The following is a 13586-nucleotide window of genomic DNA, read 5'->3' on the forward strand; positions in this document are numbered from 1 at the left end:
ATGTACATTCTTTATTCTGCTGTTTAGATACAGAATAAAATGAAACTTTTTCAGAAAATAAAACTATAGCTACAGCTTTGAGAGCTGTCAGTTTGCTTTTGAGGATAAAGTACATGCACTTTTTCCAGTTAATTTATTGCACATAATGTACAGTCATAAATGGTGTTTTATTTACATGTGTTTTGGCAATGTCCATGTTTGTTTTTCCCCTCAGAATACATTATTTTGCACAAACAAAACCTTAAAATGTTTCACACAAACTGCCATAATACAAGTCAAAGCATATATGTATATATGTTGTTTAGTTGTTGCTGTTTTTTCAGTCAATTCTTCTAAGAGTTTCAGATCTCAGTTAATCTTTGCCTTGGGAGGCAGAGTCCTCCCAGTTAGTCTGTTGTCAAAGACGGACATCCGAACTGCTGGCACCAAGAAACTAGCACTGCAGCCTGCTGCGCCCAACACCCACCTCCTACGCAGAACCGTACCACCTGCAATTAGCGCGCAGGCACATAGAAGGACGAGCATTGTACTTTTGTTAACCAGTTTGATTCAACATTGATTACCATGTGTCAGCGTTATGGCTCACGTGTTACTCGGACAGCGTCCCATTAATAGTGTTTTAGAAAAATGTATCAAATATATTAAAAACAAAACAAATTCCAATAACAATTACGTACTTTGCACCCTAGGAATGTGTTACTGATTCCGTTCTGTACAACGTGCTATTTATGACTGCTGTTTTTACCCAGACACAAGGAATTAAGTTTTGTATACTCGTAAGTATGTTTCCTCCGAGTGAAAGTAATTTCTTAATGGATGGCAACACGCTTCAAGATTTTGCTGCATTTTCAGGGCAGAAAACCTTCTAGTGGTCCCCCTCAAAGAGTACAATCTGGGAATAAACCATTCGTTACATGCAGATTTGTATGTACTTTTTAAAGGCATGTTCAAATCAAACATCAGAATTGTCAGTTTACACTGAATGTATGTTCATTAAAAGCATTTGAGAGATGGTCCTGAACACTCTTCATAGAATCTGTTCTGGATTGACAACACCAAAAATGATACTCTCTGAGAAACGCAATTTTTTGTACTTTGGTACAACAGTCCACTTTTAAGAAGCAACTCACATTGCTCAGATTTTACTTTGACAGGCTCTATGATGTTTTAGTTTCTATTCTGGCCTACTAAAAAAAAAAAATAAATAAATAAAAAAAGGTTTACCCTAAGATAAATCCTTTTACCGGATGGAACAGCAACTCTCTAATTGACTTGAACGTACGATCTTTCTGGTGTTAGGACAATTTAACCCTAGAATAATAATAAAGAAAATTAACAACCTAGCTTCAGCGATGTAGCAATACTGAAGCCATCCTCAGTTCTAAAAATAGCCTGTTTCTTTCCTATAAGCAGGTGAAGTATAAAATAGTTAAATTTTTAGCCAGGCACTTAGGTCAACTGAGAAATGCATTTGGTGGACGGACAACAATAATCAGTATAAAATTTCAATTTTAGAGTTTTCTTTTCTTTGCTGTCCTTCAGCTTTAAAGTACTTCAAAACTTACAGCAACTTTCACTACTGCATATACTCAAGAATGAGATGAAAATGCACTGTGGACAAAGTATGACAGTAGTTCGTATCTAATAAAAATGCTAAATAATAAAAATATTACAGAAAAGGAGTAGTTCAGGAATAGAAGTATTCTTCAACATAACATACTAATCTTTTGTCCCATCTGAATAGTTTCACCTGAACTGGAGAGAGTACTTCACCAAGTTTAAAAGTGGGCCTCTGATAAAATTCTTTAGGAATATAAATTATTGGCTCTGAAACAACACTTGTGCCATTATTCAATCAAAAGGTCCTGACGTTATCTCTTGTAAATGGCTAATTTTATTATCTGCCTGTGGCCAACTTTTAGGATAATAACATATTAATGATCTGTTAAATTAAAAACATTTCTGTACAAGTGAAACTATTTTAAATGCATTGATATTTCAGCTGTACTTACACAATTTTGTAAAACAAAGAGCTACATGCCATAAAAAAACCACCTTACAAATATCTTAATCAGAGCTAGACTATTTTTCCTCCATAAAATAAAGATGCATTCTATTTTAATTACTACCAATACTGTGAGAACTTTTAAAATTACAGTTTTATATCGCACGGATGTCAAGATACGTAGTTTGAAACATCATAAATTAAAGGAGGCATTTGAACAGATGCAAAGACTCATCTGAATTTTTGCTATCTAGAGGAAAAAAATGGGCTTTCACAAGAACTACTGATATCTGAAGAGCGATGTATATCGAGGATCTCCCTTGACATTAGCTGTAATTACTGTCCACTTAAGATTACAAATCTAGGAGGGTAACCCAGGATATGTAAAGGAGCCTCAGGGCAGCAGAAGCTTTAAGAGAAACGTTTGTGGAAAAATATTTGCATAGATGTACATTCAAACCAGCATTTTCACCATTTCAGTTCCCTGCATTCATGTTGCTACAGTCATCCACAGGGATAAAGACCACATAAAGGCAGCCCTGGATTCTGAAATGGCCGTTGCTTGGTAATTTAGTGAAAGGTGTATTTTTGCACTTTCTGCAGTCATTAGGAAATGATCCGGTTTGACCTTTGGCTTACAGAAATTGTACTCCCCTGAGCTAGGCAATACTGACAGACTATAGCAGAAGTACAAAGACCACAAAAAGTTACTTAAAAATAGTGTGGCATGAAGAAAATAAGGCACTTTCGCCAAGGAAAACCCCCAGATTTTGCATTTCAATGTATGGTAATTATATATATATATATATAAAAAAGTATTTTGTGCTTAGAAACATCACGTGATGCAACAGTGAATTAGGTGCCAAAACCACCACATCACAAATTACTACGAGATTAACTGCAACCTCTGAATGGTTCAACAAAGAATCAAACTGGTTTCTGTACACTGTCACGGTTTACCAATACACTGGCATCTTTGCTCTTTTGCTGTGAGCTGACAGTAATTATTTTAGAGAAAGGAAAAGAAAGTGTGGAATTAGTAACGCAGATGCTGAAAGGCAAGTGGCAAGACTCTACAAGAAGAATGCCTCAAAAAAAAATGCTACTTTGTTCCCATTTCTACTGGCACCTATTCCCCAAGGTAAAAGGCCAGAATGACCAAAGCCAACTTAATAGTAGTGTGCAGAATGTCAGCCGACAAACAACATAAAAACAAGTCACGTTGTGTTATCTGTGGTCACGTTCTTCAGGGTTAGTCCAGTAACTCAAGACTTTACATTCTTCCGTCTTTATTTGTTTATTTTAATTAAACATGTAATGGTTAATAAACAGACATAGTCCAGAGTTAGTAGGTTGGTATTATAACATTTATTAAAATAATGCTATGGGTTAATAGAAACAGCAAAGAACCAAAGAATTAAAATGCAAGCTATGTAAAAACCCAACTAAAACCCAAATATGTCTAATGTATTCATCCAGTAGCTAACTAAAAGCCCAAGAAAGACAACACTTCCAATATAATAAAGTACTGCAAAACAATTGGCAATTTTTCAGTTATCAAAATTGTGGGTTTTGCATTTTGTATCCTTTTTTCTCAATCAGGAAAAAAATTCTTTTGAATGTTATATAACATACATATAAAACAAGATAGAAAAATACATTATAAACTTGTAACAATGGCTGTAAATACATTATCTTACATGTTTCTCATAGGCAATAGGTTGGTTATGGTACATACATAGCATGAAACTACTAAGATAATAAAGAATAGACAAATACATGTCATCTGTACGGTTACATACAAGCGACACTCCCATCTACCCACTCTAAAAAAATTACATAATACTGTCAGAAAGAAGTCTTAAAACTACGTATTTTAATAAAGAAAAAGTCATTAAAGAATGATAATACTGAGAACCAAGGCATTCAGAGATTTCAAAAGTCATGCTTTTTTTTTTTTAAGTTGATCCAAAATTTTGTCAACTAAGTTTTCAGAAGTTTGTTCAGAGCAAACGTTACTTTCACATGTCACACATCTATTTCATACACTTCCCCCCTCCCCCTGCCCAGTAAAAGACCTTTGATAAACATCTAAAATGTCCAGGTTTTATCATAGTTGAGATGAAACTGGATCAAATACTGGTATTGTTTTAGCAAATCTCTCTTCAAATGTTCGAGTGTCGCAAGTTTATTCAACCAACCAACCAAAATAAAATCAAAATGGCACAGCATATACTGTAAGTAAAATCAACACAACTGTATGTGTAACAGGAAGACAAAGCCGGTGGCACGATAAACAAAAAGCTAGCTGAATACGAAAGGATGAATGTCTATTGCATAGTAAATAAACTGATAATTATTTCCAGGTGAGACAAGATGTTAGATGAGGTCACCATGCAGGTGCTTAAAAATGTAAGCCCTCTTAGCTTACTATTGACCTTTCATTTGGAAGCTGTGAAGATTTGCAGGAGGAGAATAAGTTGACAAGAGGGGAATAAAGTTATCACCTGATATTTGCCAAGTTTAGTACTGAGCCCCACACAAAGTAATACTAAATGTTTTCAGAATTAAATACTGTGCGTTCAGCAGCTTCAGCTCTTGCAATTGCCCAGCTAGAAGAATCCCATGTGGAAAGAAAGGTTAAATATAAAGTGTAGCTGGACTTAAACAATTAGCTGATGCCCCTCTCCTGCTTATCTTACAAAGAAAAGCCAGCAGGAAGATCTAACAACAGTCAAAGAAGAGCTGCAAAATAAATAACTCGCATGCTGTTTGCCACTGCAGGAGCTGCTTGTGAAAACCAGGGAGACGCTCAGACTATAACTGAAAACTAGCTAAGCGCTTTTCATTTCGTTATCCACAGAACATGAATTTTCTGGCTGACGCCGAAGCCTACTGTATTTGATGTATATTTATTCCAACCAAAATCAAGGAAACTCTTCTCCATCCCTGAACAAAAACGACATACTTCCAACTCTACAAACATTTGTCAGCTAATAGTCTCATTTTAGCATGAGACAGTCTGTATCACAGAACCCTTTGGTTTACATTGCACTAGTACAGCATTTGCTATGATTTAAAAAGTAGAGTGGCTGAAGTAATGATGGGCTGGTTTGACAAAAACTTAGCAAATATTTTATGTAATGAGATTTTGGCAAAGTCACATCACACTAGTATGGCAAAAATCAGGTAATTAATATGGTCAACTCATCATTTGTCTTTCCTCACAGCTTCTTTCACATACTGGGCGACTGAGTGGCATGCAGTAACTTGTCTGAGGGAGAAGCTGATTATACAAGACATTTGACTAAATGACCATGAAGAAAATAAGGCACTTCCTTTTCTTTAGACTTATTCCAATACTTAAAAAATAAAAAAGAAAGACTAAAAGGCTCTTTTGGTCTTTTGTTTCTTGACAACCACCAGAAAAAATCATTTAATGAAATAAAGGGTTTCTTTGTTCTTTTTTTCTTTTTTTATAACACTTGAAAGTATAAAATGCTACATTTCCAAAAATATAATTTTTTTCTGCACCAGCACCCTTGTATAGTAAAAGTATCTACTTTTTTGTTCATTTTGTTTCAATGCACTACACTTTATCTACAATTTCATTACATGTATACAGCAAATAGGCAAGCATGGCTTTTACATCCTTAATGAATTTTTTCTATACAGGGAGGTTTAAAAAAAATATTTGAACAGTTTGCCCAGTAATGTGACACATAATGCATGTACCTTGTTCTCATGTAATCTTCCGAGGAGATTAAAATATGGTTAAAATAATTTAAACTCAGATTTTGCTTTAATAGTGTTGCTGTTTGTTCTCTGTATTAATGTAGTCCTGAAAAGTCATCGTAATCTGCATTTCATGGCACACTTTCCTTTAAAACGTCCAATTTGGGAGGCAATAGAAAAAAGGGTGCAACGTCTGCCCTTCGAGGGCACTGGTAGTGACTAAACAGCGTATCAAATTTTGAATACTTTTTGGAATCCCTTCCCCAATGACATCCCTGACCAAAGGTTCATGCATGATGCATCATCACACAGTACATTCAGAGAGAGCTTTGACTTTTTTTTTTTAACTTTTTTTTTTTTTTTTGAGAAGAAAAATATTCCTAGAAGTCTCTCACAGTAACTGCCTCTGTCATCGGGTAGTTAAGGGACATCTGTCTCCATCTCGTGCGAGGCCTCCTTACCGTTCGCTTGGGGCAGGACACTAGAGGATGATCAGTGCGGAGGGATGAGTTGGACCTTATTGCTTTACTACTATTCAGTGCAGGTTCTAGAACCACTTTCACCCAAACAGGAGAACAACAAAAAGCGGAGTTGGAGGACAACAATTTCTTTGTCTGTTTTGTTAGATGGTAAGACGAACGGACAAGTGCCCCAGCTCGCTGCACTGAAGACAGGCAAGCAAAGGCGTTTACCAGTTAACTGATCAGCAGGCAGGCATGGTCAGGTCATCATTGGGTGAAGAGTTCAGAGGTCAGAAGGTCATAGGTTAGTTGCCGGTGGCGGCTGGGTGGTTAGAAACAAAAAAAAAAAACCAAAACAAAAAAAAGAAAGAAAAGATAGAGAAGAGATTAGTTCCAGCTAGTGACGGCTTAATGACAACATGAAAACTAATCACAACTAATAACAAAACCAAGCATGTTTAATTCTGACATACTGATCGACACCATCTACAGAATGCAATAAAATCATGACAGCCCTCCATCATGATTTGGACACGTGAAGGAGAAGCCCGCTCCCACAAAACCGGTTAACAGGAGAAATAGAGATAAAATACAACTAACGACTAATGGTTAGTAGCAGTCGATGAAGGAAATTGGAAAACAAAAAAACAATGAACAGTTTTGGAACTGGGTAGAAGATTTCTGGAACAACAGTCAGTGCACAGCATCAGTATCTGACTGCTATTAAGCATTAGTACCTCCCCAGGTGCAAGCATTAAAGCAACTATTAATGATGGATGTGATTATTAATAACTGGTTGTTAAAAGAATGGAGTCATCTAAAGAATTCTGGACTTAGAGAAACAATTTGGTTCAACAAACTATGGGCCAAACAAAGGGTTTTTGTTCAATAAATTTTTTATTGCCTTTCATTTATTCTATTTACAAACAACATGGAATTTCTTGGCCTCATGATACAAAGCAATACTAAACTGTAGTCTAGCAACATAGGCATCATCGTGGGAACCAGGAAAACGCTCAGCCTGCTACTTGAGCCAGCATTTTCCTGTTCAAAATACTATTTTACACATATAGGACACTTATAAAATGCACTTGCATGTAAACACTGTAGAAGTCCTGCCATTTTAAAGTCTATACTTAAAAAGCTCTAAGTACATCAAAAAATAGAGAAAATATCTAATTGGTACTAATAAGGCATTTTAAAACTACAAACAGCTCTCTTTATTCATTTTCAAAGCTAATACTCTGCAAATACAATAAAATCTGACATTTCATATACATTCCTGCTTTATATTTTTATATTTTAAAAGAAGCCACCTGTAAATACTATTTTCTTTTGCAAAAAAACAAAACAAAACAAAAAAGAAACAAAAAACCAACCCCCAAAAAATCCCAAAAACACAAAACAAAAGAAAAAATAAAACCCCTAAACACAAACAAATTACAGTAAAACATAAAAAAGTTCTCAAGTGGAAAGTTATCATTCCCAATGTTCTTGAGCTGTTCCTTCTTTAATCATTCTCTCACATTCTCCTTCACCAAACTTGGTCCACTTAACAGTAGTCTGATTTTTTTTTAATATATATTTTTAAGACTTGTTCAACAGCTTAATTATAGCTAATAAATTCTGAGGTTGATAAAGTTTTTGTACTGTTGCCATTTTGACTAAGGCAGAGGAGATGAAAGTGAGAAAGGTATTCAGTGCAAAGTCAGATTTGTGCCATTACATAAAATGAAGTCCAGTAGGTGTAATATTCACAGATAGCATAGTTTTAGCAATCTTTCTCGTGGGCTGATTTACTTTCACATAATAAAAATGGCCTATCATTTAGGATACAGTTCATAACACTACAAAAAAAGTACTACTGTAACATAAATGAGACCACATGCTCCCTGATTTTTTTCAGAATCATGCTAAGTGGGATTTGTTTAAATTAAAATGTCTGTTCCAAAAATAAGCAAAAATAAAAATAAATATTTTATGTGGCACAATCTCACCACTTTACAGGTATACTAGAAACACAGACTCTTAAAGCATTTTGATACTGATTACAATTTTGATTAAATGGTATTAAAATTTATACATAAATTATATGACAGTTGGTTTGGATAAAACATTCAAGAAAATTCTCAGCATTAATATTTCTTGTGGAGTTTATAATCAAAGCAAGCTACCTTTAAAAAATGCCAGTACACCTGTGATACGTCCTCTGCCAAGTCTCTGGCCTTCTACAGTACACACAGGTTTGTCAACTGTGCAACACCATTTACAGTTTATTACAATTAAATCAGTCAGTCTCTCTGTTATATGCATCAAATTCATTTTTGTAATATTTATAAACTGGGGTTTTATTCGGAGTTAAAATGAGCTATATTTTTTAACCCTTCACCAATTCTAAATGCTTAGTTGTAAGAGTAAAACATTTACACATTTGGGGATTCTTGCTTTAAATGCAGTGCTTATTTCTAAAAAAAAAATACTATGCAAAGAATAAAAACTTACTTAAAAAGTGAATGCAGTAGTACTAAAAGACATCTGAAAGTTGATTTTAGAATTTTTAAAAAACTTTAGACCCAATGAATGCAAATATAGATTTAGTGACATTTAACTATATAAAAGAAAGCTTCTGCATTAGAAAAAAAAGCCTTTCGGTTTGCTGACATTGTTTTTCACGGCTATAGCTACAGAATTGTATTGGTGACAGAACAACCAAAGGTGAATATGGTAAATACTGACAATATTTTAATTCTATAACATAATATTAACACATTAAAAGGAACTTTTATTGCTGAACAAAGTTCTCTTCAAAACCTTTTGTGAAATTTAAATATGTGCAGTGATAATCTAGGATTTCAAATTCAAAATACAATGAAGTACAGTTGTAAAATGAACTCTGTGTAAGTTTCTTAAAACACACTGGGATTATTTAGGTAAGACTTTAAAATAACATTCTCCTGAAATATCAGCATGGTTTTCATGCCAAAAGAGAGGTATGCATAACTTATTCCGCAGGAGATAAGCCATGTGTATTTATTTATTTACTTAAGACAGTGGGCTTTCAATATGGCTAGATACGAACACTGAATTATCAGAAAGTGGCACTATTTTAAAAGAAGGTGAAATTATACCAATTATTAATTTCAATTACTTACACGTGAGCCAGATGAAACACTACAATGATGAACTTAAACTACAAATTGGTATTCCTGCCACCCTCCACCTCCTATGCTTTATCAGTGTATTTCCTAGTTGTCTCAGGCAAATATCTAATTAAACAAAAAGGTAGTCTCACCTGTCACCTGAAACTACCACTGCAGATCAGGAAAGACCATTAGCAAAAACTGATTTTTGCCACATCCTGTCAAACTTTCAATGAACCAAATCCTGACCACTCATTACTCTTGACAGAGACGGGAATAGTAAAAAGATTAAAACCTTTTTTCCCTTCTTTTCTTTTTTTTTTTTTTTGTAAACATGGGCTATAACCTCATTTTGTTGCCCACTGAAGAGTTCTCAAGAAATGAGAACAAGCCAATGGACTGTAAATAGTGTGCGGTGATGTAAAAGAAGCAATCTTCTTGAAAACTTAAGTAGTGTCTTGTTATCAGCTTTACACTTTCTGTAAAGCATAAGATCCTTACAGACGGAAGATAAAAGCATTACATAAACACAGCATATCCAGGAGGGCCATTTTTACCGTATTGACTGAAATCTGTATTGTTTCTTGTAGTTAATCTATGGGAGGTTGTGAGAAGTGAAGTGTAGACAATGCTAGAAGATGTCAGATCTGCCACCTGAATTTGACTTTTGAATATTACAATATCATGGAAGCCTGCACAACACTGATTTTGATGAGAGCAGAATAATAATACTTGGCACATAATGCTTTGTATCCTCAAAGCCCTGTACAAAACAAGAACCCCCACAACACCCCTGTGAGGTAGGGAAGTATTATTATCCTTATTTTACAGATGGGAAAACATACACAGAGAGATTAAATGACTTGCCGAAACCCAGAGTGAGTCAGCAGCAGGGATGGGATAAGAATTCAGCCCACACATTGCTTCCTAGCCAATGTCAATAAACCGAAAATATCACTTTTCTCAATAAGCTTAAATACTTCATTCAGGGGTCCAAAGGCATTACACTTGAGGAACAGGAGAAAAATGAAGATTTATGTTCCATTCAAGGGTTAAAGAGAGATGCCCAAATATTGGATGTCATCTCACCAACAGGACTTCAAAAGTTGCTTCTCCTTCAGGGTACACATTTTAGCAGCAAAAGGCAAATACCAAGAAATAGATTTTGGCAAAAAACCAAAACACCCTCCCTTCCCCCAGCCTTAGTAATTCAAACTCAAACAACTTTTGAAGTATTATCTTCACAGCCCTTACCTTTCTGAATTCAGTCAGGTATCTGAGAACATGCATCCTCCTTATAATATACAGTACAGTGGCTCAAAAGTTTATTGGAAAAAAAGGAATCTAAATCTTCAGATTTCTCCAGACACAGACAGGAGGCATTTATTCCTTTACTTCTTTCTCATTAAGCAACCATCCATTCATTTTATTTTGCAACACCAATCTGATATTTCCACACCAATTAAAAGAACAAATTGGGGGGAGGCAAGGGGGGGAACACAACCAAATCAATTATTGCAGCACTGAATTCATAGTGTTTTCTGATGCAGATGGAGCTTTAAATAGTTTTTAAAAGGGAATCAGTTATAGCCCTTATATAAAATAGATCACGAAGGTTATGTATTTAACTGAGCTGGGAAAGCCAAGATTTACAAAATGTTTTTAAAACTGCAAGTATTCCCAAAGCTCTAAAATATTAACTATTCAGATTTTTGAGGAAAAAATGAATGGGTCGAAATATGGTATTTGGTTAACCAGCTGTGGTGTTGCAAATCTCATGTACACTCAAAGCACTTCTTACAAACAAGAACTGCAGAACTAAACTAACCTCGGTCTGCGGTCACAATCCTTTGGTAAGGATGGACACGCATATCGTGCCTTCGAACTTTAGTAGCCACCGCACCTAGTTAAATTGCAATTACCAAGACAAAGTTAGAAAACATTCAAAGAAAACATTAACAGCAGGTTTATCAAAATGGATTTAAATGATCATTAACTACAAAAGTTCATTTTAAGAAAAGCAACAAGTTAAGGCACAGTAGTTTCAAATCTTAAAAAGAAGTTTATCTGTGCAGATTAATATTGCATTTATTTTAAACATCCTGGCCTTAACCTGTTTAATCTATTCATTTACAATCCCAAAATTACAGTATTTCATGAAATCTATTAGACCCAAGCACATTTAAGCTTTACTAGTCACATATTCACTGAAGTGCCTTTCTTGCAGCAGGACTATTTTAAATAATGCCATCTTTTAATACTGACGATTATTTGCTAACCTTAAGATCACTTCCAGTTCTACCACAAAAAAAAGTTTTAAAGCAATTCTTCAAGCCTACAGATTGTGATTTTAAACTTTAAGTCAATAAGTATGAACTGCAATGAATTAGGTGATTAGTAAAGCAAACACTATATAGAACACTTAGCAGTCAGTATACCACTATACACTCATAAATTACAGCTACTCTGTAATAATAGGAGCTAATCCAAATTAATAGCACTATTTCATTTTAAATCTATGTGCAAAAAAGTGCAAGTAAGTCACTGACTGCTAGGCCAAGCTTTTTTCAAAGGCTGCTGAAACTAAGCATTTGTTAAAATTCAGATCTGATGAAGGATCAGTTAAGACCGTTCTTGAATTCTTAGCCTTTCGTTGGGAAAGCCATACCTGAAGATAAAAGGAAGGGAATTAAAAGTTAGTCACCAACTAAAATTTGATCCCAACACCAATAACCCCAAAAATACTAACAGGGGTGCATTTCTCTGCCATTTTTAACAGAATTATTTTAAGACATTTTAAAGGTCCACCACAAAAACGGACAAAATATAGCATAGTATTGATGAGAATGAGCGTATTATGAAATAAAACTTAATGAAAAACTAATTTAATTCAACTGACACTGTACAATGGCTCAGATAACAAAGCAGATGTATTAAGAGCTATTGATTCTATGCTACCTAAGTGAGGGTGTGTGGCTTTTTTTTTTTTTTCCACTCCCTTTTTCTTTTTTAAATAAGATTATTTGTTGAGATCTGTTTTGGGCAATACCCCTGTGCTCTCACAGCTAAGCCCAACAGTATGCAATGGTTTCAGATGCCATTTCAGGAGTAAGTTTCCCCTCCTCTCTCTTTATAGGAAGTCCTTCGAGAAATCAAAGTTCCCTGCATCGTACTAAATTATTACTACGGAGTGGTGTATTTCCCTACTTGCTATTAACTGAATTCAGGAGAGGGGTTTGCCACTAACCAGCAACTGATAGCTACTGCGACGACGCAGGTAACTGCCGCTTTACCCCAGGACATACTGCCAGTGAAGTCGCAGATTGGGGGTGGAGGAGCTGGGGAGAGCATTTACATGTTTGTGGGAAATTAATAAATGATGAAATTTTCATATGCTCATGGAGTTCTGGCTATGGGGTAACAGACACTAACTATAAGCTGCTCAAAGACAGACCCTACTGCATACTTTTGTCCTACGACAATTTTTAGTATTGATTCATTAATCCTGAAAGGCTGAAGTCTGAAATACATTTTCTTTTCCACTGTATAAAATGTAACGTGGGAGCACGCACACATACAGATAACTCAACAAGTATTTGTCATGTAAGTGAAACACTGATTTTTTTTTTGCAATACTTTCACCAAAATATTGACTTTGAACCTTATTGTGCAGTGTTCATTAGAGATATTTAGAATTTTTGTAAATCAATAACTGCCACTGAACAAACTGAGATCAAAGTCCTATAAAATCAACATTATGCAGCACCAAGGTCATATGCAATTCACAACAAGCTGAAGAGAAAAGATTATTTAGATTCTGTAGAGGGTAGGGAAGGAAGAAACTATTGAAACTGCTTGTTCCATATTGACCAGTTAACTGAATTGTCATGGCTGCTTTATCATTCTTGACTTTACAGAGCAAGTCAATAGTTTGAAATATTAGGAATGATGGACATTTCAACCCAATCTATATTTAAATAAAGCCATTAGTAAAGTTGCTAATTGTATCATCCTTTGGTCAGAACTTAGTTTGCTTTATATGCATTCACTGAAATTATTTTCTGTTTACATAATTTAAAGCTTTCTGACACTGAGGAGAGATTTCAGTTATGTACTAAATAAATAAGCAAAAACTCCCACAAATGGAAAAAAGACCTTTCCATTCTTTCCAGTTTTGCTACTAAAAAGGTATATCAAAATAGGAAGTTCTCTCTTCCAAAGATTACTGGAAATTATGCTGAAGAG

At 34.9% G+C, this 13586-nt stretch overlaps 1 protein-coding gene across 9 annotated transcripts in view; it reads right to left on the reverse strand.

Moving 5' to 3' along the window:
• Positions 1 to 3354: 3354 nt before the first annotated feature.
• The window catches only part of QKI (QKI, KH domain containing RNA binding), a 160098-nt gene continuing 149866 nt past the window's right edge, over positions 3355 to 13586 (reverse strand). For 5 of the 9 annotated variants that reach the window (XM_064446933.1, XM_064446934.1, XM_064446932.1 and 2 more), the window contains 2 exons: positions 11170 to 11244; positions 3355 to 6523 (listed from right to left, as the gene is read on the reverse strand). In XM_064446933.1, coding sequence (XP_064303003.1) covers positions 6507 to 6523; positions 11170 to 11244 — 92 coding nt within the window. In that variant the 3' untranslated portion in view covers positions 3355 to 6506. Of the gene's footprint in view, positions 6524 to 7079; positions 12010 to 13586 lie in introns of those variants that run through there. The other 4 variants (XR_010372140.1, XR_010372142.1, XR_010372141.1 and 1 more) reach the window with 2 other exon arrangements.

Source organism: Phalacrocorax carbo, chromosome 3 (assembly GCF_963921805.1).
Source record: "Phalacrocorax carbo chromosome 3, bPhaCar2.1, whole genome shotgun sequence".
In the NCBI taxonomy this organism is placed as follows: Eukaryota; Metazoa; Chordata; class Aves; order Suliformes; family Phalacrocoracidae; genus Phalacrocorax; species Phalacrocorax carbo.